At 41.3% G+C, this 27,462-nt stretch overlaps 1 protein-coding gene across 1 annotated transcript; it reads right to left on the bottom strand.

Moving 5' to 3' along the window:
- pard6a (par-6 family cell polarity regulator alpha) lies at window positions 1–23,875 on the bottom strand. Its single transcript, XM_054620663.1, has 6 exons — window positions 23,780–23,875; window positions 16,827–17,049; window positions 2,745–3,034; window positions 2,105–2,230; window positions 1,715–1,914; window positions 1–865 (listed from the first exon to the last, which is right to left on the bottom strand). Exons 1-6 carry the CDS (start codon window positions 23,858–23,860, stop codon window positions 544–546), a joined length of 1,242 nt encoding a protein of 413 aa, XP_054476638.1. The 5' UTR covers window positions 23,861–23,875; the 3' UTR covers window positions 1–543.
- Window positions 23,876–27,462: the final 3,587 nt, after the last annotated feature.

Below are 27,462 nucleotides of genomic sequence, written 5' to 3'. Positions count from 1 at the left end.
AGTGCTGCTTGCACTGGTCGTTGTGCTGCCAAGACAATAGATCCCTAAACGTTCTACTGTGTACCGTTCTTTAAATGTCTTGTTGTGGTGAACAAGTCGGCTTTTCTCCAGTTAATAGTAATGTGTCTGATTGGCGCCGCTGTTGAAGAGATGCTTTTTCTTGAGCGTGTTGACATCAAACTGACTTATGGCTTTGAGAGGAGCATTAACAAATATCTCTCTGCTCCCTAGTCCACACGGATCTGCTAATACATTATGGCATTTAAATAATTTCCTTCAATTGACTATAAATTATTGTTTTGAAGCTGATAAATCAGCTATATACATCAGCTCAGCCTCATGTGGCAGACAGTCAGTGTTGTTAATGCCGGTAGAATGTGAAACCCCATGATCCGCCAAGACCAGCTAACGCTAAGAAGCTAGCAGAACCTTCTGTCCCGTATCGCTGCGGTGCTGGAGCACAGCCATCTGTCGTTGTCCTGGTAACTGCACTGTGCGGACGTAACATCCCATAGTCCAGACTGTCACAGTGTGTCGCCGTGGTTACAGCGTGATTATGTTGCCGTCCTCTCTCATGCTCTCTTGACTGCTACTAGACGCATGGGCGGGGTTTCCGTTGTGATTGGACAGGGCCGTTGAGCTGTCGCTCAGGGACGCTCCGACGCTGTTTGGCAACGAGACGCTCTGTGGGAGGGGCCGGCCCGTGGCGGGGTTGTGCGACCTGCTGCCGGGCGAGTCTCTGTTGAGGTTAGTGTTGTTGCTGTTGGTTACCCGGTCGGAGTCGTAGGGAGTCAGGCAGTCGTTCTCCAGGATGAGGTCGCCGTCGTCGTCCTCGTCATCGCTGTCGCCCTCAGCAATGCTGTTGCTGTAGTAACAACAAACAGCATAAATAATGATTATACAATGATATGTTTTTTAATAATTTTTTTTCTTTCCTTTACAAAATCCTGCCGAGCAGGTAGTGTTAAAAAGAGTTAAAAAAACAGAACAGTAAAGTTATGAGAAACCGATGAGCTGAAACACTCGTAGAGCTGAGAGGAACTGCAGAGTTAGTGCTAATTATCTGTGGGTTCTCCACCCACCATTTTATCATATCTGAAATATTTCCAAAAGAGTGTGAAAAATGATCCGAACAATGGGTGAAAAATGTGCAAAAAAGAAGTGAAAAAATTGCGATAAGGAAAAATGAGTGTAAGGTATCAGATAATATTTGTGAAAAATGTTTGGAAAAAAAGCTCCGTAGAATGGAGGGGGGTGCAGAATTGGCGCTTATTCTCTCTGGGTTCTTCACTTGCCATTTTATCATGTCTGAAAATTGACCACAAGAGTGTAAACTAAATCATCAGATCAATGTGTGAAAAATGTCTGAAGAATGTGCAAGAAATGTCAAAACATTTAATCACCCGGAATACATACCAAATGAATTAACATTCCACTCTTTCATTAACAATATTAAAACAATTCAATCAGACAACTTTTGCAGCAAATGAACGCTGGAATAAAACATTGAAGAGGCAGTGGCCTGGTCTCTAGTTTGTACTTAATGTGCATATTAATGATCATTAGGAGCTGCATTCATAAAGAATACATATATACAGTTACACTTACGCTTTTCATTCTTGAACCATGGAAGGTTCGTTAAAATGACAGACAGTTTCTTTTCCTCAGTGACCTCGGTGCAAAAAGCAGGCCCTCCGTCATGGCCACATCTTACCTCGCAGTGATGGGGTTGCTCTGAGAGGCGGGGCTTGGTGAGTCGTGTGACAGGGCGGAGTTATTGGATCCGGTTGAGCCAACGGAACCAAAATTGCCCATCGAGGTTTTGCTCCCACGATGCACCACGTTGTTCCTCTGGTTGGCCGGCTTGACGGTCACAATGAGGTTGTGACTGTTTGCCACCATCATGTCTGTAACCTGAAATGACAGTTAAGCAATTTGACTAATTAACCATAATATAAAAAAAAAAATAACTGTGAGAAAACCCCTGGAATTAAAAACCCTGTATTACTGTATACTGTGATTAACTGTTTTCCCAGTAAAATATCAGCTTTTGGTAACACTGCACAACAGCAACAAAAAAAACTCTCTTAAATCCTGAATTTACCTGATCCAAAGATTTTCCTGCTACATCGATGCCGTTGACCTCGAGGATTTCGTCATTAACTCCCAGCAGCCCTGTGCTTTCTGCTAGCCCACCACGTACCAGACGAGATATGAACACCCCTGGGACCTACAGGATGACGGAAGAGGAAAATTGAATCTGTACATCTACACCAAATCAATGACACACACAAACAACATGTCCAAATATTACCGCTATTATTATAACATTAACCTTCTTTTATGTTTTGGTTTAATATACAACTGCAGAAACATTTCAGAAACTTTTGTAGTCCTCACATAATAAATAATTGCGATTAATGATAATATCATAGGAATGACCTGGTCTAGTCTGTGTTCTAACAGTAATGACACTGGGCCATCCTCACAATTGTTACTGTTCATCTTCGGTGTAGTATTAAGACAAAGTGACAGTAATGGTGTGACCATAAATCAATTTTCTTATAAAACCTTTTAACAAGTTCAGTAATTAAGTTCAGACATTAGGGTCGGTGATATTATTCAAGACAGACAACCCAAAAGTGTGTATGAATTTTACTCCCATTAGAGCAATAAATAAAGTGCCTTCAAATGTTTAATCCTCCACATTAAAATGTCAAGTAATATTAAATGACTGATCTCACCTTCTCTACGCCCTGTGGTGTCACGCGCACGCTCACGCCGTCGCGGATGTAGAAGCCCAGTGGCTTGTGGGTGCCGTGCTTGTGGAGTCGCACGCGTCGGTGTGTCTCTGGTAAGATGTCCACGTCAATGATGGATGAGATCTGCCGGAAGTTCTGCGGCATGCCAATCATGAGTCCCGGTCTGCTCTTTGAGTGGGTGGAGCCTGAGCCGGTGGTGCGCAGTCCGGTTAAGCCCAGCCCCTTTTTACGCCTCTGGAGGGAGTTGGTGGCAAAGACTATAGGTTCGCCCTCTAAAAGAAGACACACAGAAGGATGGAGGGAACAGTTATTAATCTATAGTGTGGCGTTTTAAAAACAAATAAAAAAATATAACATTTACAAATTTACATTCAATTGAATGGATATTTCAACGATCTAGGTAACTTGCGATAAAAATCTAAGTGATATAAAAGTAAAAGAAACATAAAAATCCTTGTGTACCTGGTTGATCATGGACTCAACACTTAACTAATAGGGGTCCTGTACAAATTTAGGCAGAAAAACAACCTGCCTGCCACAAAATATTTAAAATCAGACCCTGATTATGACCACGTTCTTGAGCTGCCTGAACCAGCCATGACATGAGTAGTTGAATCATACCGATGCTACGGTAATTATTAAATTAAAGAAACACTGGCGGTCCAGCTTTGACAGAAATCTGGCAGTCATTCACACAGAGGTGTTGGAGAGGTGGACAGAGGAGTAAAAGTACAGAAAGACTGCTAAAAGGAAAAAGGTGGGCATTCCCATACTTCAGAGCAGAGGTTTATCTTTATAATCAAATCAAGTGGAACAGTACATTTGAGCACAATTCAGTGCAAAAATATTATTCTCTGAGTCAGATTTCATATCTGGATCCATTTCACACTTTTTCGTGTGCACACATCTCTTTCCTCTTCCTTTCTGTTGTTTATTTTTCCATACGCGGCTTCAGCGATGATTAGCAGACAGCATGACTTCACCAAAAACATATTATATGACCGGCAAGATCTGATATTTAGGAATTATTATTCCTAACAACTTCTTCTACTTCCCCTGAAAACACTTGCTGCTGAAATTTCATCAGTACAACTACATTTATCACTTCTAGAACAATTACACTAACACTACTTAAACTGAAAACAATAAATTTAAAACTAGACTTTAAACTAGTGTTACAAATACTTAACAAGGTCTTGGGCTGCAAATTATATTTATTGTTTCTAGATGAATCTATACACAATGATACACAATCTATTCTAAAATATAAAATGGTCTTTAAATAATGGCTGATAAAATTAATAATTTAGGGTGGAATGTCTTCTCTCTCTTGGCTCTCATGGTACATTTAGTATAACTTCCACAGTACTGATTCCATCAGACTGCAGCCCTCACTAACTTGCCTGATTGATCCAAGATTAATACCAAAGGATTGTAGCAGATTTCTAAAGACCTTTGTGCCTGACCTCAGATTCTGAAGCAGATTAAACACCAACAGATTCGATCTCATCTCAATCCATAATCCCATCGTTGTTGTTCTGCAGTAGATGATTCTTTTTCGCTCTTCCTTCTATGACACACTGTTGATTATTACTGGAAGGGGACCATATGAGCGACGGCCTCGGGACCATCTTTAAGCCCTGCTGTGTGCCGAGTTGACACAGATGATCTGGGTCCGATTGAAAGGTTTTAAAGGGTTTATTCCTTTCCAGCTGTCACTCAGATGACATCCAATCATTCATTGATATCTGTCTGAACACAGAAGATTTGCCGCGGAATGTATCTTTTTACTGGCTACACCTGTGGTGCACACTGGGGGTTCGGTTGTTTGAGTCACAGAAGAAACAAGACGGCAAACTTTCCATTTGGGATTCTTTCTTTTCGGATCCTGCGTTTTGCTTAGAAACATCTATTTTTTTCAGGGGATTTCAGTAATATGGGTAACTTACCATCTACAGACTACAGTAGGCTTTGGAAGTTATAACATTACTAATTTACCGCCAGCTGGTACTGGAAAAATAAATGCAGACATAAGCTCTCAATACCAAACTGCTTATACGCTCATTGGAATGAAGTTGTTTCCTGTAAATTGGTAGTTTATTAAAAATAAATATAAACACTTAATGACCCGTTTCTGTGCATAAGGGCCACACTAATCTTGTGTACAAATATAAATAGAAGATTGGCCTATTTTTACGTTTGTACAGGAGATCTCTGTGGCGGCAGTTCCATTGATGATAGTGGAAGCGTAGTGTTGCAGCGGCCGCACTGGGAATGGAAATATTATGAATCCATATGCCTTGATGATGTCATATAGCCTGCCTATCAATTGTTTATAAGCTCAATAAATGCAGATAATATTTGATCGGAATATCTCCTGGAATTTGTCAAGGACATTAAAATCAGAAACGCCTTTGTCAAAGCAATGACATTTGACTCATGGGGAAACGGGACTATTAAAGCCATACACACTGATTGCTGAGAACATGCAGACTGGTCGAACCCAATTACTCATTGAATTACACAAAGAGCCAGGCCAGTCACATGACTGGGTGCCAGGGCTTCTCTCCAATCAGACTCTTGGTTCGACGGAACCTCTCTGCCAGGGATCTTATAGTTGGGTGGTGGAACTACACCTTACTTAAGTTCTTGTTATGAAAACCAAAGTTTACACATGCTTTGTAACCCACTTCTGCAAAGGTCAATCCTTCTTATCTTTTCCTATCAGCAGTGATAGCCAGATCACAACCACCACATGGCCCCTAAATCATTTAAGAAGGATCAAAGAGGTCATATACGTCTGAGGCCAAAGACCTTCTGAACTGAGATAGGGGTTACCATCACTTAGGGAAACTCCTCACCATCAATGTACGTCCACTAAAATAACTAAAATTGTCTGAAAATACAGCACATACTTTGAATTCATGAGATATAGCTATGCAGTGTTTTAAGCAGACAGGATGGCATGCAGCAGATGAAATAACGCTCATTACAACCATAGGAGACTTCACATTTGACTTGGACTTGTAACTAAAGACTTGACTTTGACTCTAGCTCAAAATCATGAGACTTGACTTGAACTCTAACTCAAAGACTTGAGACTTGACTTGGACTTGCCTCTCAAGGACTTGAGATTTGGACTCAAGCTAAAATACTTGAGACTTGACTTGGACTTGATCCTCAAAGACTTGTGTCTTGACTCGGACTGCCCCCTCAAAGAAGTGATACTTGACTTGGACTTGCCCTTTAACAACTTTAGACTTGGATTTAAGCTCAGAGACTTTTGCAACATGAAATATAGAAACATTTTGACTGACATAGCGTCGGATGCTATCCATTTTTTCAACAATTTATTTTTATTTTATTAATAAACTGTTAAACACCACTCAGTCTGTGCCCAAAATCTACCACCTTCTGTCTTAAAAATAGGCCTCACCGGGCTTCAAAAGCAGCACAGACAGACATCTGTCTTTTGTTTTCCTATGTTGCTATGGATCCTGAGCCAAACAAAACAACCTGTCAGTCATAAACCTCCTTGTCGGCCTTTTGCAAACTATTTGAATAAAATCTGCCTGTGCCAGCTGAAGGAAAACACCTGCTCTGATGTCATTGATAGGGGTGGGACCAAAAGTGCAGGAGGCTTAGTTTGAGCTCATGAAGAGCACTGAAAAAGCTGTCTGCTGCCTGTTGTGAGTCAGTGTTCAATGAGCCTTTCAATGATGTTCTGTTTTTAACATTTATCCGGGGCATCTGGTACCCACTTGAGACCATGATCCAAAAATAAAAAACGGCACGTCTTACATATTACACAATGATACAAAAATAAAAATCCCAGTCAAGAATCAAAATGTTTCACTCTTTGACCCCACCACCAAGAGTTAAACTGTTCTTCTTGGGTGACAATGGGAACGCCTAACTAAGAGTATGTTGTGTTCTATGTACATGATACTTATATAGAGGGCTCTTAACTTCAGTATGTCAGCTATGTGGCAAAACTACATTCCATCAGCAGTATCATGTTGAAGGGAACATGACAAACACGTCATTACATCATCTATTGAGAAATATCATGTTTGAATGGCTTTTGTGTGCTGAGCTTTATTGATTTCATGTATTCTGCTTTTGATCTCTATGTACTTTTTATTCTATCAGAGAGCTACTTTGTAAACTTTCTTTTGATAAGAGCAATTTAAACTCAACTTTTCTGACATTTGACAAACAATATCACTACAAATAATAGTTCACAGGTGCAAGATCGGGCAAGAATTTTAGTCTAAAACATTTGAAAAAAATTAACATTATCAACAGAATGTGAAGAGGTTAAATTGTTGACGTTCTGTCAAAGACATCTACTTATTGTGTTGCAGAGATATCTACTGAAATGAGCATGCTAACCAGCTAGCCCGTCCTGTCTCGTAATACATCAAGAGGCGATAGTTAGACACCGTAGGGTCCAGTCTGTCCTCAGTCCAGCGTGAGAGGACAAAGAAGTAGAGCTGCCCAAAGGGCTTGTCAATCACACTGAGGGTCAATGTACGTTTTGGTAGTTTGTTTAGTGGATTAAATCCAAAATTGCAGAAACAAGAACACCACGTGTATTTTAGTTTCGTCCTTCCCAAAACTAAGAGACAGGAGCTTTGGGAGATACATCTTCAGTTATAGATTAACTATAGTAACCTGCCCCGACTCCCTGCCGGATCAGCAAACTTTTAGTTGCTGCCGTTACAAAGGTAAGAGGTACGCGTTGAGGTACGAAACAAAACTACGAGTCATTTTCTTGTTTCTATATCCAATAAACAGACTACCCTATACCTTAAGGCCTCCAGTTAGTGTTGACGTAACGCACAGATGGCTAACCTAAATTATAGGTCAACACTTACTGTTATTTACTGTAATTTTAGATTGTATGGACCCAGTAGTAGAGGTGAAATGCTGCCCCTAACTTTGAGAGGTGACTTCATGCTTGAGTACGTTGAGATTCATAATGCAGAACCATGCGTACCCTTTATAGTCTTTATAAACCAAACTAAAGTATACAACTGTCTTTTTGCTCACATAGAGTGTAGTACATGTGGTATTACTGTCAGTGGAGTCTCACAGCTGAAGTAACTGCATATAATAAAGAGCTTATCACACAAAGGCAACTGTAAACTGTTAGTGTTTCAGGTACATACACATGCTATAATGTCTGTAAACCTTTGTCACTCAGACATGGCAGTAACACTCTAATGAAACTACTTGCTTCTCACCTTAACTCGTCTTTCCACATTTTGTTTGATAGTTGTCACAAACGAGGCATGAAAAAGCATGTCACTGATACACACATACATCATAGTATGGACAAGAACAGGAGCAAACAAAGTGAAGGCATCATCTCTGCTGGAGACAAATACCCGACATGCTGCATTCCGCACAGCATTCTTTCTTTCCGTCACACACACAAACACGCACACGGTTTCTCTCACTGGATGTGGGTGTGTGCTTTCATTAGGTCACTGTCTGAGAAGGGGAATCGACCAACGGGGAGCGACGTTAACGCAAGAGCAAAAACACAGACGCGCGCACACACACACACACACACACACGCACACACACACATCGTCTCCATTCAGAGAGAGTGTGTGTTTCCTGACAAGGCAGACAGAACCGCAGCAGAAAGGGCCAGACTGAAGCCCCCAAAGGCACAGACACTGCTAAGCCCCCTCTAACACACACACACACACACACACACACACACACACACACACACACACACACACACACACACACACACACACACACACACACACACACACACACACACACACACACACACACACACACACACACAGTAGACTAATAGAGGGATATTGTAGGCTTTTTCATTTCCCAAAAATAAGAGACCAACCCCATTCTTTAATGCGGTGATACCACCAACAGTAGGATTAACATTTAATCCCATGTGAATCCGACATATTGTTCAGACTGTCAATGTTCCTAAATTTCTGGTCTTATCTTGGAAAGTTTATGAAGCCGTCATCCAAAACAACAATGCATTCCAAACCCAAAATATTCTGAAAACTGTCCGATACAACAGCTTAAAGACATACATGAATGGTTGTTAGTCTCTATGACCCTGTTCAGACCTGAATGAGTCGGCCTGGCTCGCTTTGAGTTCTGATCTCAGTGAGGTGTGGACAGCATGTGAACACAAATCCGGACAATTTATCAGACATATAGTCTCCTTCCCCACATGGGAGTTCTTCTAACGAGGAGAGCAAAGGGGAGAGAGAGGAAGTAAACTTGTGCTGCAGTCCTCATAAGTTACTGCTGATGAAAACACAACATTTGTATTATTTTACTGTTTCAAAATAAAAACTTTTTAAAATTACAAAATAACGGGGGGGACTTTTATTGTAAAAGATTTAAAGGAAAATGTGTTTAGCACTGAATTAGCAGAGCTTTGTTAGCGGCTATTTGTCTTCTATAAAACAAGTCTAGTAATACTGCAAGGAGGAAGTCTAAGCAGCAAAAATATACATGGGACTTTTATTGTGAAGAACTTATTGGTAATGACGTTTTTATCCACCGTTTTACAGGCTGCCACTAGATAACCTAATATTTTTAGGTCCATAAAATGCCAAATACATGATTATAAAGCACATTGCTACAGACATTCCTGTAATCTTACATCGCTACATCTGCTGTATTAGACATGTGTTTACTTGGCTGCATGTGTATTTGCATATAGAACGGGGAAGTGAACACGCAATACGATATTATATTGATTCTTTGCACAAAGTAACTATATTTGCTGATATTGCAAAGCCACGGTAAACGGATGGGATTCACTCAGGGGCCTATGTTGGATATGAGATGATATCATATGTCTATTTTTATAACACAACCCGTTACATTCACATAAACTCCCAAATAGCAACTATGATATGGTTCAAAAATTTTAAGAAAAGGAGTTGCGGTTGGATGGAAACGGTGACACAGACAGGCTCTTTATAGTGAGGGTTAAATTTATGAAGCTAAAGTTGGTTGTTAGGTTTAGGGGGATAGCTAACGAATGCTAACAATCAAGGACTCTCATAAAGATACAAATATTAGGAGATGTGTGTTTGTGATATGTGTGTAAAGCCACATTCGGTTGTATATTTATGCACTGGGGACCCAAAGAGCTTGATAACATATACACATAATGTCAACAAAGATCTGTATTTCACCAGCTTGAAGAATATTAAAGTAAACATAGTGATATACTTATATGTTATAACTATCGGTGCTGAGTTTATTGATATGAAGGCCGTTCATCCCCCGCAGCAACTGAGAACAATAAATAACTACTGCTGCCTGGATGAAACACTGAGGGCTGGCTGATTCATCGACAGACTGTCTGACCTGTATCTGAAATGATCTCATATGATCTGCAGCTGTCATGAGCTTGTGTGTGTGTGTGTGTGTGTGTGTGTGTGTGTGTGTGTGTGTGTGTGTGTGTGTGTGTGTGTGTGTGTGTGTGTGTGTCAGAGCGGGCCCACCATCTGGAGCCCAATAGGGTGCCATATGGCTGAATCCAGAGCAGGTCTACAATAGGCTTGTGTACAACGGCACGAGACAGGAGGACACACTTCATGCTGTGAGGGGCGAGGCATTAACCCTTACCTCTTAATGACAACAACAACAACAACCAGGAAATACAATGTCACGCTTCTCCTTAAGACGAGGGTGTCAAACTCGTTTTAGTTCATGGGCCACATGGAGCCAGATTTGATCTCAAATGAGCCGGACCAGTAAAACCATGGCATCATAACCTATAAATAACAACACCTCAAAAGGTTTCCCTTGTCTTTTAGTGTAAAGAAGTACAAATAGCCTACATTCTACATACAGAGCTTTGCCTCGCTGCTATGCCGGTCCCTGCTGGGAGCCAACACCGTCACCACCAAGGGAGGCAGGGAAGAACAACCCCCCCCCCCCCCCACCTCCCTCTCCTCTCTTCAGCAGTGATGAAGCTGCTCCTCTTAGTAACTGCTTGAGGAGGAGGAGGACTGTGGTAATTTGACCCTTCACTAACTTCCCTTTGGGCTTTGCAGAAAGGAAATCAAAAGTTTGGAGAGCTTCCTGTCTCTGCTCCTCTCTCTCGGTCTTTTGACTCAACCAAAGTTGCCAGAACAGTTGGATGATGAGTCATTGAAGAGAGCATGACTTAAAAAAAAAAGAAGAAGCTTGTATTACTCATTACTTTTTTCATGTATTACACTGTAGTTACTCAACAGTTGTATGCTTTTGCTCATCACTTCCCTGGAAAAGAATGAAATACAGAAAACATGTGATTGGCTGAAACAGACTATGAATAAGTGTCATAATTCAACATTTCTGAAATCTTTGACTTTAACTTAATATATTTTAGGCAGTTAAAAGTAAAGGCCCAGTCATGCCAAGGAAAAAGACATACTTGATATGCTGAAAATATTATAATTATAAAATAATTTTGTTATACATCTAATATATATATATATATATATATATATATATATATATATATATATATATATATATATATAATATGCCATATAAAATGTTTACTTAATGGCTCTCAACATGGCAAGGGCTGAGCTGCCTAGCAGCAACTGGTGCCGACGGAGTTAACTAACGGTGTTAACCTGAGGAGGGGACTGGGGAGCGGGCACCAAGCTCCCGCGACGCGCAGTGGGGCGGCGTTATCAGCAGTAACCGCCATGTTAGAGCGGTCCAGAATGCATGCGATTAGCTAGCCAGTTGGGCCCTAGGGATGGGTTAGGATTTAATCGATACTAGTTCTCTTATCTTTACTGCTTATCAGTTTGGTTCCTTATCGATACTCTTAACGTTTTCTTTTTAAATTATTGTGAGAGAAAAAAAAAAAGCCAATTAACTAACAAAATAATCGACATTGCTTTATTATTGTTGTATGTCTACAAATATTATTTCTTGAGCAGCAAGACAAAAATTCCAATTGCTAAAAAATTTGCTAAGCAATTAGCTTTCATTTCTTCTAGCCTCCTCTTATGATCAAACTCCATTTGGCATCGCTAACGTTACCTGCAGTGGACGATGACGGACGGCTGCTAGACAAACTTGTGGGCACAAGGTTTTGATAAATGCCTGGTATTACCTCCCTTACCTGTTGATTTTTTTATAGTATTTTATTGATAATGACAGTCATCAGCATGTACTCTGGTAAAATGCAGCCACAATTTGGATCTTTTTCTTCTCTCTGCCATGATGTGTGTCTCACGCCGTACTGAGCTGCAGTCTGCATGCTTGTCATTGTATGTGTTACATATCGATACTTACAAGCATGATTATTCCCCTCACTTTGCATTGAACGAACAGTGAAGGTTAGTAACTAATTAAAAGTTGAATTTCTCTCATCTTTGCATCAGTGGTGCCACTCCATCTCCTCCTCTTCCCTCCCCTCCCGGTCAGAGCATTTTGTGCCAGTGGTGCCAAAGCACCACAAATATTTACTGTCTTCCTTATGTCACAAGTCCCACTGTTTCAATTCATTCCAACTGGACTCACTTCATCTCATTAGATGGATTACAGTGATGGCAGAGCGTCAAGACAGACAGAAGGCAGGAAAAATCAGCTGCAGAGAGAAAACCACTTCCTCTCCAGATTCTCCTCCGTTCCATGCGTCTCGCTGCCCGGGTATAAATATTTGATTGGCCTCCTCCTCTCATCATGTTGTACACTAGATATTTTCGGTTGTCCACAGCCGGCTCCCCGAAAAGGGAGAGTGGGGGGGGACTTTGCCACTCACGTCTGGAGCGTTACAGAAATGCATTCCTCTATACGTTTATAGACACAAGCATGTCAGCAACCGTGCCAGTGTTCCATGTGTTTATTTGTGCATGGCTTCTGTGTTATTTCTGGAAAGTCATTTCTGCAGCGCACTACTGGCAGGAGCGGCTGTGGCGTAGTGGAGAGCAAGGTAGTTCTCCAATCAGAGGGTCGGTGGTTCGATACCCGGCTTCGGCAGTCGATGTGTCCTTGGGCAAGACACTTAACCCCAAGTTGCTCCCGAAGGCTTGCCATCGGTGTGGACTGGATGTTGCATGAATGTTAGTTAGAGTCTGATGGTGGCACCTTGCATGGTAGCCTGTCATCAGTGTGTGAATGGATGAATGATATATACTAATATACTACTGATTGTAAGTCGCTTTGGATAAAAGCGTCTGCTAAATGACTGTAATGTAATGTAATGTAAAGAAGATAACCAACCAACCCCCCCACCACTTCATCATCCCCTTCTCTTTTTTCCCTTTCTCTCCTTCCACCTGCTCCTTTTCCTCTACCTCCGGTTTCTCTCTTTCCCAATCTTTCATTTCCTTTTTTTGTGCATTCACACACACTTACACACTCACACACACACTCACACACACCTACACAAACACACACGCGCTGAGCTTTGGGGTTTCAGGTATGCCAGCTTCTCTTTTATCAGCATCTCAAAGCTCACGGTGTGAACATTTTCCCCCAAACAGGATGAAACATTAATCTGCTATTGGTTCACCGGCTGAGAACCGTACCGACTAAAAATACTTCCCCAGCTGAGTCATTATGTCATGGATTATTCCACAAAAACAATGCTGCAGAACTTTTGGGTATGCAGATTCATCTTAAGCCTTACCCTGACATTGCAAACAGAATATTAGGGGAAGGTTCTTTTCACTTTCTTTACTGCAAAAATAACTGCTTAAAATATATATGATATCAGCAGTACCATTGTAACCAATCATTTCATAACTTTTAGGTAAAGCTATTTTGGCCACTCAGCCAGTCAGAAAAAAGTTCTGATCTGAAACTGATATCGGATAATAATAATTATAATAATAATAATAATTTCAATTCCATTTGACAAAATTGTTGCCGCATTATTTTACACTTGTAATTCTTGTTCATTTTTAAGATTTTGGTTGCTGGCGTACAAATTATAAATCGATAATAAATACAAATTCAGTACATTTTTTATATATAATTATTTGTTACATTTTGTTATACATAGTTAGGAAAACAATGTTTCTTTACACATAAAAGAATGATCCTAGTCCCTTCCACACAGTGAAGCATACAACGTATTGAATAAACACTGGTATCGGCCAATACCCAAAGCCCAGGTATGAGTAACAGAACAGAAAAAGTTGGATCGGTGCTTACCTAAAAGTTCCATCAAAATGGGATAATGTGGTTTAAAATGAATATTCGTCAATCTAGATATTTTTGCCGTGCAATTCTACCTGCATAACTTCCACTGTACTACACATGCTGGACTGTTGGCTACAGCTGTAATGATAAAACAGAATTGTTGCCAGTAACTTCAGATGTATTACATTTAAAGCTGTTGAGTTGGTAACACTTCTGCAGGAGTACTAAAACTGTTATATTTCTATTCAACACAATTTGTGCCATGCTTAACTACCTCTGTACACTCCTGCCGACCTGTAACCATGGCTACCATTGTTATACTTATACAAGATAAGACTGTTACTACAACTGACACTGTAGTACTTCTGCACACTGTTGCCACGGCTACCATTATAACACCACTGTGGAACTGTTATCACAACTGCCACTGTAGTACTCTCAAAAAAGTGTTACCATGGCTACTACTGTAATACTAATATAGGATAAAAAAGACTGTTACTACAATTGCCACTGTAGTACTCCTGAAAGCTGTTGCCATGGCTACCACTGTAATACTAATACGGATGAGTCTGTTACCACAACTGCCACTGTAGTACTCTTGCAGAATTGTAACCATGGCTACCACAGTAACACTAATACAGGATGAGACTGTTACCTGGGCTACCACTGCAGTACTGTTGCAGATGGATGTAATTCACATACTGTGTATTAGACATCACCCTCCTCGATGTAATCCTTTCAGAGCTTTTTACATTGTGCACATTAAATTCACACACACACACGCGCACACGCACACACGAACACACACAAGGAGTGGTGGCAGTGAGTGGAGCAGATATGATTGATGAAGTCTTTTAGAGAAAGATAATCCCACTCAGTGGCTAATGGCTTACTACACCAGATGGGATGCTATCACTCTCTCTCTCTCTCTCTCTCTCTCTCTCTCACACACTCACACACACACACACACACACACACACACACACACACACACACACACACACACACACACACAAAGCATTTGTGCAAACAAACACAAACACAACCGGCGTGAAGGTTGCAAAGCATGAGGTAATATGAATTAGAGAACGGGGAGAGGGAAAGGGGAACGCATAGAGAGATGGGGGAGCAGAATGAACCCACTGAACTGACTCCAAACGAACGCACAGAGGATACTGATGTTCTGGAGCAGTCGGGAAGATTTTTACAACCTCACAGTGCCACGCATTCACTTAACACAGCATGACGTCCTGATAACAGGGTGCGATATTATAACAGGGACGCTGTATTTAGCAAAAACCAACGTGAATTATTTAAGATGACAGCGATTAAGTCTAGAAAAACCTTTGAAGAAAATGTATCACCACCACCACTATATTAATCTCTTCATGTAGCCCGGATTTCCCTGTATGAGTCTCTCCATTCACGTGGATATGATGCATAAACAGCATCACACTTCAGGGATGAAAGATGAAGTGATCGGGTGAGTGAGATTTCAAGTCTTAATCCTCACTAATGAGGTGCAAGCTCGCTTTGAAAGCACAATGGAGATTGAGTTACGCCACTATTCCTAATGCAACTTGTACAAGTGTGTGTTTAAGGTTTTACTGGTATGGATTTCTGCAACACGTCCCCGTGTTTTGGCTGAGGAGTTTGCAGCATTAAATGACCAGCCTTGCTCAACAGGATGTTAAAAAACCCAAAGTGCACGTCTCCGCCTCTCCTTTCTCTCTCCCACACCGCACTGAGTTAATCTGATTAAACCAGCAGCTGTCTGCGATTCTGTGGCAACAATAGCGGCCTGCTAAGCAGCAGATTAGCATCGTTACATCATGAATTATGCAAGAGAGAGACGCGGCGAGGGAAGAGGTGCACCGGGGGACGACAATCATACAATAATCGGTCAAATAACACACAATGAAGGAACTAAACAGGAGTAGAAGATTGGAGGAGAAGTGTATTTGTTTTATCTGAGCCAACAGAAACATCCGTCATGTGCTACAGAACTATGAATTCATTATTAAATCCAACTTTTGCTAATTTAATTGGCGACCCAGATATAATCTCTTGTGACCCAAACTGTGGGTCCCGACCCAGTCTTTTGGTAACGACTGGACCAGAGGGTGTCAGCCCTGCAGTTAGCACAGCCCACTATGAAGTGTGTTTAATAAAGGAAACCTAAATTGGTTAATCTTCTGTTTCTAATACATGTTCTGGTTTCAGTGTGTCTAACAGAGACTCAATGGAACTCAAGGTCCACTTGCTTGTTCTGGAATTTCCACCACATCAGATAGCCACCGAGCTCAATTCTTAAGCTGTGTTCTAAGCCAACAAGTTCTCAGAATAATGAAAAGTTTCAACATTCACAACATCCACAATCCACCACTGCCATGTAATACAGTTAAAAAAAGACAGCGAGTGGTTGGTATTGTTTTGTCAACGGCTGTTTCCATGGTTAAGAATGATGTTTTAAAGCCTAACAGAATGAGGATTCATCCCTTCAACTGTGTTTTCCAGCACAAACTCTGAAGTGATGTCTGACAGTGTCTCTGTTCCACCTCTCTTCACCGTCTTATGCAGTACACACGGCAAGAGAGAAAAAAAAGAAAACTCACAGCCTACCCAGAGGGAGAGCTGCATGAAAGCAGAGAATCATCAGGTGGCGTTGTGTTTAAAGAATAAAACCTGTTTGATATTGAGAACAAGGAACCTTTCCCTGCAGCTGTGCACAGCCCCTGGCTCTCTCTTTCTCTCTCTCTCTCACACACAAACACACACACACACACACACCAGCATATGATGCTTGAAAGCAAGGAGGGACAGCCGACAGGTGGAGCAGCCTGTTGTATGAGAGAGAGCGATTGTTCCGTGCCCCTTTAATGGTCTTACCTTTCTTGGTTATGATGACGCGGAGCAGCGGGTTGGCCGCCGACACGGCCTTGTGGAAGTTGTCGTCGTTGTTGATGGGGAGGAGGTCCCCGTGGACGTCGGCATATCCCAGCAGCACGTCTGCGCCGGGGATGCGGTGGATGGTCTGGAGGAGGCGGTAGAAATCATGGAAGCCGCCGGGGCCGTTCCTCTTCAGGCCGAAGCGGCGGTACTCCGCCTCGAACTGGAGGAGACAACAAACGCCAGCGTGAAAATGGTGCTCCCCCCCCTCAGATGGTCCTCAGTTTAGGACCGACTTGTCATTGTATACACTGACATACATTTACAGTTTGCGATTTCATTTAAACACCATGCGAGAAGCACTCGTAACAACAGCCTCATTCTTAAGCTCAGTTCAGTATTCAGTTCACTGATTAAAGCACTACGACACGTAGAAGGATTTTACAAAGACGGCCTATTCGTTTTTAAATGCTTTAGAAACAGGAGGTCTTAAAAACCTTTATTTGAGTAAATATTTTGCAGCCAAATTAAATTGTTTACAGGATAACCTTCTTCATACTGCATCTAATATTTGGCTCCTGTCTTTACATGGCTTGTACAAAGGCAATAAAGTAGTCCATGAACATGAGATACGAGTTTACAGATGATTAAAATCCCTCCTCGTGGAGTTTGTTTCCTCTGTGCACACTTGGAGCTACAGGGCAGTCTGGGGAGGCTTGCGCTACGGCGCCAAGATCGAGTATAAACAAAGCTTGAGTGGCTGCTGTTATCCAAGTCCAAGTATTGAAACTAATGTATTGTATAATTCATTACTTTGAAGCGATTTTGAGTTTAAAAACCCGATATAAATGACACTTTGTAATAACTTTGAAGTTATCCTGTTTGAAATTTTAAACGTATACAGATAGCCTAATGATATCACCATTGATTTAAATTGGCTATTGATGCAATTCCATTAAACTACATTAGCAATACGAACGTCTTCATTTATTTGACACCCCTCCCTTTGCTGTCATCGATGGCCTTGCTGTTTTTCATATGGAGACATCTCTCCTTTATTTCAGTGTGATCATGACTTCATATAAGTTTTGTTTGCCTTTTTGTTTGTCGCATATGATGTGTTCAAAAGAAACGGCGGAAAGATTAAAATCTAACAATAATGTTTTTTTGTTTTTTTACAGCTGTTGGCTTGGACAAACGGTGTAGTTTGGTCATATGCTTTTTAATACCAGCGAGTTTTGGCGTTCATGCGGTTTCACAGGTGGCTTTCATAATTTTTTACGCTGGTCATTTACATAGCTATTGGAAGTTAGGAGAAAGTAAAAGTAAAGTAAATGTAAAAGAAGGTATTAAAGAAAGACTGAATCTTCTTTCTGCGTCGACTGCTGTGACAGAGAGTGTTCTCATGTTCTCTATCAGTGTGGTATGGAGAGCGCTCAGCCGATGACAAGAGGGAGCTTAATAAGGTAGATGAGGCAGCGTAAAAAAAAATATATATCATCCGTCAAGATTTGCCGAGCAACAGTCACAGAATATTCACTGAGGCAGTGAGCGCTCGCAACTCCTCGTCATCGGCTCAGTCTATGGACTTTACAGGAACTGTGTTGTAAACATGAATGGAATTCCATTATTATTATATTATTATTATTATTTATTCCATCCAACACTGATTTCAATGGGCGGTCCGACAATCACGCAAATAGCAGTCCTAAAAATATAACATTACAGTTGGTAAGTCAATAAACATACCGATCAACTCTTTATCATTACACTGTAAAATCAAACATTTCAGAGTAGATATCCAAATGATCAAAGTCTGTCTCATATGTAGTCATTTGACACGGGGAGCTTGGTATTGTAAATACGTTTGCTGAAAAGCAACCTGAATACTTTTTTTCAATGGCTTTGAAACACTTGAAACAGAAATATAACATTTAGTTTCTACAAAATTATTTTTATTTAGCCAATGTTCTCAAACATTCAATGTTGTCCAGCCTTAATTTGGCCACATTTAGCTTTAAATCAAGAACTACCAGATTAAAGAACATGTTACGTACTTTGTCAGATATTTGATGCAAGCTCCCTTAAACAGACAGCTATCGTTGGTATTTAACTAAAAAATAAAACAGCACTGATAGAAGTTGTAGGTCTCTCAGGGTGCCAACGCTTTTTAGGGGCAGTATGAAGCCTTCTTCTTAACTTCTTAACTTCTTAACTGGAAGATAAAATAGATGATTAGAGTTAAGTGTTTCACTTTCTTCTTTTTAATTTCAGTGCGATCAGCTTTATCTTCAGTCAACATAAAGAATTATTATTAGCATGTCTACAAACAGTACAGAGAGGATACATGATGTAGGTGAGCCTTTTTGCATACCTCATGTGGATGTAATTATGGCGGAAAATTATGTATTGTTGTGACAATACACGATGACGTCAGGGCCTAAAGCACACCTGTGCCACAGCCCACTAAAGACATTTACTCTTGGCAAATGATCATATGTCTGGCAGCTATGCTAAAGATAGCCTAATAAATACAGAGGTAGACTCTAGGGGAACAGTAAGGCCTCACTATAGAAGTTCCACCTTTTCTGATACCCAATTCCATACCACGGTAAAATAATAAAACAATAAACACTTAGAGCAAATGCTGGACGTTAAACAGGTCCAACTTCTCTCCATAATATCTATTTCATGATGCTGTGAAAAAAACCTCCTTAAAACAACTGTATTCTTTAAAGTGTCTAGCAAAAATGAAAATACATTTTTTTCAGATTACATTTCAAAACCTTCTGGTAACATGAAAAAATGTCCTTTTAATACTAACCGTGACGTCACCCATTGGTTTGTGGACTGCTGTTTTGAAGCCTCGAGTTTACAGGTTCAACTTGGATTTACGGCCTTTGCCATGTTGATTTTTTTGAGGTTACCATATGGAATGCCATATACAGCTCTGGTAGTGGCAGCGACCTGTCAATCACCAAAGCATACTCTGCTTTATGGTCTATTTGACTCTAAATGGACCATCCTCTACTCAATGAACATCATGCTGTATTGAAGACTTGAAACAAGAGATTGAGACCATAAACTCATGTTTACAATGTAGAGAGAAGTAGGGTCATTTTCTCATAGACTTTTATACAATCTGACTTCTTTTTGAGGTTGCCGCCTGACTGTGCTGCACGTCTGCTGCTTACAGCTAACGTTAACAGCTCTCCTCCTGCCAAGTAATCTGCATTGAAATCGTCAGGAAGAGAGCTAGTTAACGTTAGCTGTTAGCAGCCGGTTGGCTGCTTGGCTAAATAACAGAGCTAACAGCTAATGTACGGAGATTGCGTTTAGTTACATTATGATGCATTAAAGCTCTATTCAGTAAAAATGTGTAGAGGTAAATGAAACAGTAATCATCATGTGTTCAAGTGAAATCTTGTAAAACAAGATTCCTTTTATTCTTTTTTGCTGATCTGATCTGTGATTCTGATCCGTGATACAATCCGAACCATGAGTTTTATGATTCGTTGCACCACTAAGCATTAGTCTGACCTTTTGAACTCTGGGCAAGTCGGGCCTGTCCTCAGCTCAAGGAAAAAGATAGGCATCTTACATCGCCAGCTGCCAGCAGGACACATGCTGGGTTTGTCCTCTCCAGGTGATAAAACGCCTATTGTTCTCTGGAGCTGGCAGGACAGGTACTGCATGTGTGCTCCACACATACAGCCTATAATTCACAGGACACTGTGTGCACTCTCAAAGTGTTTCACAATTTCACAAGAAATAAGTACAGGGCCTTGTTTAAAAGGTATACTGTGGGTTTGCAACTCAAACAGTACACATGTTAGTGCAGATAATGTGTGATTGTAACACATAGTAAACATGTTGTCTTGGGTGGGGAGCTAATTACAACACTGGAAATACTCCATTCTAGTTAAATGGATTATTATAGGGAAAGTCGGATTTATGTTATTATGTAAATGGTTTAACAGGAACGTTGTCTCACTCACTGTGTTGGTGTGCAGAGCTGCACACAAGTAACCATTATTAAGGCTACAATGGAACAGCAGCAGCCTGTCTGATTTAGGTTGCGAGGAAAAAATAAATCTGAATCACTCGTGTGTTATGCTGCTGATCAATTCCTCATGTCAAATCTTGTTTCTTTTTATCCAAATAATTCAACGTCTCTTTCAGGACGTGGCTATCTTGGGATTGACAGGTCAGTACCGCTACCAGAGCTGTATACAGCATCTCTACGTCACTCCTTCGCAGTCCAAATATGGTCACTTCTGTTCACTGGTTGCAAATAAAAGCCAAGATGGCGATGAATGTAATCCAAGGTGGCGACGGCCAAAACGCCCAAGTTGTGGCTTTAAAACTGTGTCCCACTTCTCATATACAGTCTATGGGTCAGTTCGGCTCAGATCCGATCTTAGCTGTGTCCGCATTCGGACTATACCTGCCTGACAGGATATATTTTGTGGTCAAAGGTGCGGCTGTAAAACTGTGGATAAACACATTTAATTCCCTTTCAATTCTTTAATTTATTTTTGTTGCTGCTTACTCTTCCCCCCTGCAGTATTAGTTGACTTGTTATATTTAAGAATAGCCGCTAACAAAGTTCTGCTAATTCAGGGATAAACACATTTCGCTATAAAATCTTTACGACAACACACCCACTATTATTATTATAAATATATAAAAAGAGAGATTTTCTGATTTTCAGATTATTTTTTTATATATTTTTTCCGTTCTACTGTTTAACTGATAGCATTAATTGGTCAAATTTCTTATGGTCGTTAAAATGGTTAATTATTAACATCTCTAAATACAAGTGTGTTGGAACAAAATAGTCTTCGTTTCCAGATAACATTTGTTACCCAGTAGATTCAGAACATGTGCAGATCTGCACAGGTCTTTGCGAAAAGACCTCCGGGCTGGTTACAGCACATGTTTGTCGCACACATCTATTGGATGTGAAAATATACCGTTATATATATGTCGGCTATTTTACTTCCCACAACGCCATTTCTACTCAAGAACCGGTGAAGTGATGTCACTAGTTGACAGACACTGAGACAGAGAGGGATATGAAGGTTAGCAGTCCAGAACATGAAGATATATGAGAGAGAGACCATACCAGACAGTGTGTGTAGGTCTGACTGTTTTATATGTGTGTGTGTGTGTGTGTGTGTGTGTGTGTGTGTGTGTGTGTGTGTGTGTGTGTGTGTGTGTGTGTGTGTGTTCCGGTGTCTCTCTTTATTCCGTGCTTAGTGAAGTGGGTTTGTTGATGAAGTAATTCCCTACAAATCCTGAAAACTTTGCCGTTAGATGTTAAACCTTTTTTGAAAGTCTTGAAAGAAATGTTTTCATTATTTCATTGGATTCTATTTATTTTTTAACAAACACTTTCGGTCGATTCCTGAATAGTATAGAATCATTATTTTATGTGTAAAAGATGCACGCGTGTCTAATATCACTATCGATGCATCTTTGATTAACAGTCCTTAAGTTGAACCAACCAGATCTTGTCACGCTCTTCGCTGCCTCATCACATTGTCTGTTAAACTTTAAAATCGGTTCTCCTCTCTGTTGCTGAGATTGCAGGCGAAACCGTGGATCCCCTCCTCATCATTTGTCCACTGCCCTCGGTTGAGCTCATCACAGGTCCACAACCTCATCAGGTCCAGATCTTTAGCATTCTCTATCGCACTCTAATCACAAAAGACTACACACATTTCTCATCTTGTTGTGCACAAAATGACAAAGTGATTTCTTGGCTGATACTGAACTGTGATCCTTTTGAAAGAGAGTGAGCACAGAGGTCAGGAGGCACTCCCGGGCCCCGCTACTACTTCCTGTTTCAGTATGTTGCCGGGGGCAAAAAAACATCACGGACAACACATTATAGCAGGAGAGTTTTGACTCAGAAGTTAAAGTAGGCCTGTGAAGAACACTTCCTTCCACAGCGTTGCATTATTAATGTAATAAGTATTTTTTTTAATGCTGTAGCTGCTCTTAGTACTCTATGTATTGCTGGCATGTGCGTCTTTATAAGGGGGCAATACTGTCAAGGCATATGTGGACACAATGCGCTGTCTATCGATGAGAATTTATGGAACTCCAAGGCACAGCAATCAAGCAATGAAAACACAATATCTATCAGAATACATACAGACGAAGATGCTCCAGACTGGGTATATTAACTTGATGCCGCATTACAATTCAAGCTTTATGTGACCTGTCAACAACTTGGCTATGGTTTGAATGTTATGCATGTACCATTATTATGCAAAGTTGCAGCTGGCAGACACGCCTGTTCTTTCCCAATTAGTTGAAAATTAGCCTTAAAAGAAAGAAACAGGAAACACTTACATAAAGTAGGCTTTAAAAACTATAGACTAAGTACCCTGCAGTAACTGCCTACGTGTGGGCTTACAATACAAGAGTGTAGCTTAAAAAGCAAGCTAGTACTACACTACAGTAAAGCTGCCTAATGGGACAAGTAGCCCTAACAGAGTGACAGATGAGACTCACACGGGGTGACATTGAAACACAATAGAGGTAGAGAGAGGACGAGAGTGCGGCGGATGAACGGGGCAGAGTCGGTGTTTTGACACAGAAGGGGGGAAAACCGACAAAACAAATGCGGAATTAGCCGGAGCGGCGGCGGCGGGGGGGTCGGGTAGCCCTGCTGCTAGTGTAGCCTCCAGTAGACTCACTCAGGCCGCCTGTCAGCTGCACCGCAAACCGGTGATACACCCCCCCCTCCTCTGAATTAGCAGCGTCAAAACGGTAAAACGCACGAGCAGATCAGCGTGCTTGAAGAGCGAGACGTCACGCTCTCATCTGAACGACGGCAGAAAGGTTGTGTCGGAGGAGGAGAGGGGTAAGCACGAACAGGACCCCCGTTTCCTCCCGTTAAATGAACAGCCTAACACCACCTCCATATGCCCGACACTCACTTTGCTCTTGACCTCCACCACGTTGTCGGTGAGTTTTAACGGTGTCCGGTGCTGCTGCTGCTGCTGCTGCTGCCTTGACATTCTGCTCCCCGGTTGGCTGCTCTGCTGAGGCACTGCGGATAAAAATAAAAAAATAAAAAAAACATCCACCGGAATTACGGTTGTTGTGTTCTCCTCTGTCCTCGGGCAAACGGTCAAAAAATAATAAAAAAAAATCAAAACATAAAGCAGGCGACCGGAGCTGTAGCGGTCACAGCTCCGTACTCGGTTTAAAAGAAAAAACAAACAAACAGCCAGGTCTCCGCTCCTGTTGTTTGTGTCTCGTGCGGTCCTCTGTGTCAGAGCGCGAGCTGTTATCAATCGCTTACGACACACGGACAGGAGGGGGTAAAAAAAACCCACAGGGCTCGCGACAGGTGGAGTCCGGTAAATCCAGTATGGGATGTGAGCGTGAGCTGCCAGTGTAACCCGTCCTCCTCCTCTAACCTGAGGACGCTGGAGGACACAGCGGGGGAGGAGGAGGAGGAGGAGGAGGAGGGGGCGGGACATTACATGACGCTGGAGTAATAACACCACAGCACTACAATACGCTGGTAATGGTGACAGTGCCACTATGACCAGCGCATTGCTGCCCTCTCTGTTGTGCTACTGTTTACACTTGTGTTGCTATTCCTAATGCTGCTCCTTGCTAACCTTCGACAAACATACCCACGTATAAATGCACAAAGCAGCAACCATTTATTTTCTCCATGTTTGCTATTCACACAGATAGGACATATGCCAATACATAAGTGAAATACACAACTTTAACAAGAGTAAATGTTGGCCCTTATAAATTCACCTGTTCTGCGTGTCTGACTGTCACCACAAATCTGAGTGTGTGTGTGTGTGTGTGTGTGTGTGTGTGTGTGTGTGTGTGTGTGTGTTTGTCACTTTGGCTACGTAAGCAGCCCCATGCACCAAACCGCACACAGTTGGCTTGTCACACCTCATTGTCGCACTTAATCCCGTGAAGTTCAAACACAGTTCAGTTACAAAGAGAATGGAAAACGGCACTCTGTCGTCAAATGCGCCACCTGAGTCTTTTTGCATCCTTCATCTCATAGCACTTCAGTAATCGATTATGGTGGTCGCTTTTGCAGGAGAAGGATAGGGAAGCAGGGAGAGTGCACAGGAACAGTTAGCATGTAATGACGCTCTACTATAGCCATTATGCGGCCAACATGTCCTAATACCGTTTTCGTGCACCGTCTCCTGCGATGCTGCTGACTCCTTTGGCATGAAGAAATACATTACACAGTGGTGCCCAAAAACCCGCTGGCAACCTCCCTCGAGGAAGTTGTAAACATTCACAGCTCACTGAAAAATTGGTATTTTCCCCGGGGCGGTGCCCTTACTACCTGACACACATTCTCATCAGCTCACATTGTGTTGTCTCATCGCTGTCTGGATAAATTAACAAAAATCGTCATGTAAAAGTTTCGTATGCCAGATCTTTGCCGTAACCCCAAGATTAAACCTTGTAACTTCAAAACAGAGATGTTATTTTAACAATTCTTTTGATAAATTTACGATACAATTCTTATTTGCTTTATGCACTGCTGGCCCAGCTGCAACCGCGACTAGACTTCCCTACAGTATTTTGAAATGATTTTGAACAAATTGTACTTTAAATTAACCATCATAACGTTATTCTGGAAACATTGTAGAATTAATATTGCAAATATATATACATTTCAATGAACTAAATCATGTCCAACAACAAAAACATACTCAGATATGGAAATTTTCCGGGCCCAAACGGGCTTACAAGGCAGACTATCAATTTTCTATGCTCATAGGGGTCAGATCAAATACACAAATTACAGGAAAACATTTAGAATACATTTTGTATGCCTTCATACTTGATGTGCATCAAATACTCTGATTTCATAATCATATTGTGTGTGTGCAGTATTCAGCTAATTTGCCCAATAAACGACTTGCAATGCAATCGCTCGGGGCAACTCCTTCACCGTCAATGTACGTCCACATAGAATGCTTGTTTTTTTAATCCTATTATAAGAAGATACAACATTATGGAAAGAAAGGAACTTTAAGAAAAGTTGACATCTTTGACCGTTGTTGTCAGAGTTTAGTGTTGGAGTACAGATTGCATAGCTTAGTGTTTCCTTAAAGAGTTTCAATTTCATGGCTGAATATTTTTGTCGAATTAAACAATGTCAAGTTGATCCAAAATTTAAGAACGAGACTTCTCAGGGTGAGACAAACAATAACAAGCAGACCGGATCAAGCAAAATGTCTGTAGGGTTCTTTCAATAATGCTGTCAGACTCTTATAATAAAAATCGGAGCCTGTCGGCAGCAAATTTAAGCACTTTTAAGGACGTACATTGACGTCGAGGAGTTGCCCAAAGTCCATTAAGCGGTTGCAGCGCTCTCATATAATATTGAATTTCAAAAATTGGTGTCTCCATTCTTCTTTAGAAACAAAGATATGGAGAAATTAGACTCCACGTAGAAGAATACTGAAGTTGCCCTTTAAAGTCTAGTCCTGATTGGTCCATTTTGGGGGGGTTCACAGAATTTAGCCCCTTATGTAATGTTTGTATTGTCAAATTTGTTGACCAAATCCCAAGGATTGGTTCCAGAGTCCACCGAAACAGACCGCATAACTTCACATCCTGCTTAACTATACCAACTTATAGTTACATTAATACTATTCCAAGTGGAATAGCAAAACCGTTGTCCTCTGATGGTGTGTGGGTTAGTGATACTAGGCCATTGCTATGTTCCTTTGGCTCATGTCATGTCTTGATGTTCTCTCAGATCTCGAAGACAGAGATGCGGAAAACTGTCAGTTGGGACACTTTGAACTCGAGAGCCCAAATATGAAATGACGAACAATGCTTGATTGTTCTCTTTTAGATCTGATAGTTTGCAGACGCGGGAAATATTTATCGCAACTGATAGCACTAAGTGAACTAACATAACATACAATCACTCCCTGTGTCACGGTTCATCGATGAAAACAATGTCTTCAGTTTCAGTTGCATGTTTTTTAGTTGAGCTCTTTTCCTCCTCCACCTCAGTTTTTCCACTTCCTTCAGATTTACACCCTGTGCTAGCCCGTCCTAATCATTTCAGTACCAGCCCGTACTGGGGCCGGTGTGTGTGTACCATGGCAGGACCCCTACATGCTTATGTTACGTAAGAGGCTGTAATTACCAACAACATGTAAGCCTTCCAGATAAGGATGCATTCCAAAGAGAAGGAGAGAGAGCAGAAAATTATCATATACTTTCAGGTTTTCTATTGAACTCTTTCACTCCTCTCGTCTTCCCCTCCTTCATCTCCTTTTTTCTTTTTCTCTCCCTCCAATCCTCGTATGTCCTTGCCACCCGTCTTCCTCTCAACACTCCTCCTCCTCCTCCTCCTCCTCCTCCTCCTCCTCCTCCTCTCTCAGTGATGGTGGAATGTAGGAATGTGAGGAGAGTTGGAAAAAAGGGAGGACTTGAATCGACAGAGTGATCTCATACAAGCCAGTCAAAAAACGTTGATGTTTACACACAGTGTGTGTGTGTGTGTGTGTGTGTGTGTGTGTGTGTGTGTGTGTGTGTGTGTGTGTGTGTGTGCGTGTGAGATTGTGTGGCATATGTGCAAAATTAGAAATGACAGTGACGA

Source organism: Anoplopoma fimbria, chromosome 19, assembly GCF_027596085.1.
Source record: "Anoplopoma fimbria isolate UVic2021 breed Golden Eagle Sablefish chromosome 19, Afim_UVic_2022, whole genome shotgun sequence".
Taxonomy (NCBI): Eukaryota; Metazoa; Chordata; class Actinopteri; order Perciformes; family Anoplopomatidae; genus Anoplopoma; species Anoplopoma fimbria.
The sequence above is the reverse complement of the archived record's forward strand: the minus strand, read 5'-3'. Positions and strand labels throughout refer to the sequence as shown.

Coding starts and splice junctions, on each gene's coding strand:
- pard6a (XM_054620663.1), bottom strand. CDS start 23,860: ATGTCAAGGCAGCAGCAGCAGCAGCAGCAGCACCGGACACCGTTAAAA. Junction 17,050..23,779: donor TGGTGGAGGTCAAGAGCAAA/GTGAGTGTCGGG, acceptor TGTCTCCTCCAG/TTCGAGGCGGAGTACCGCCG. Junction 866..1,714: donor AGCAACCCCATCACTGCGAG/GTAAGATGTGGC, acceptor TTGTTACTACAG/CAACAGCATTGCTGAGGGCG.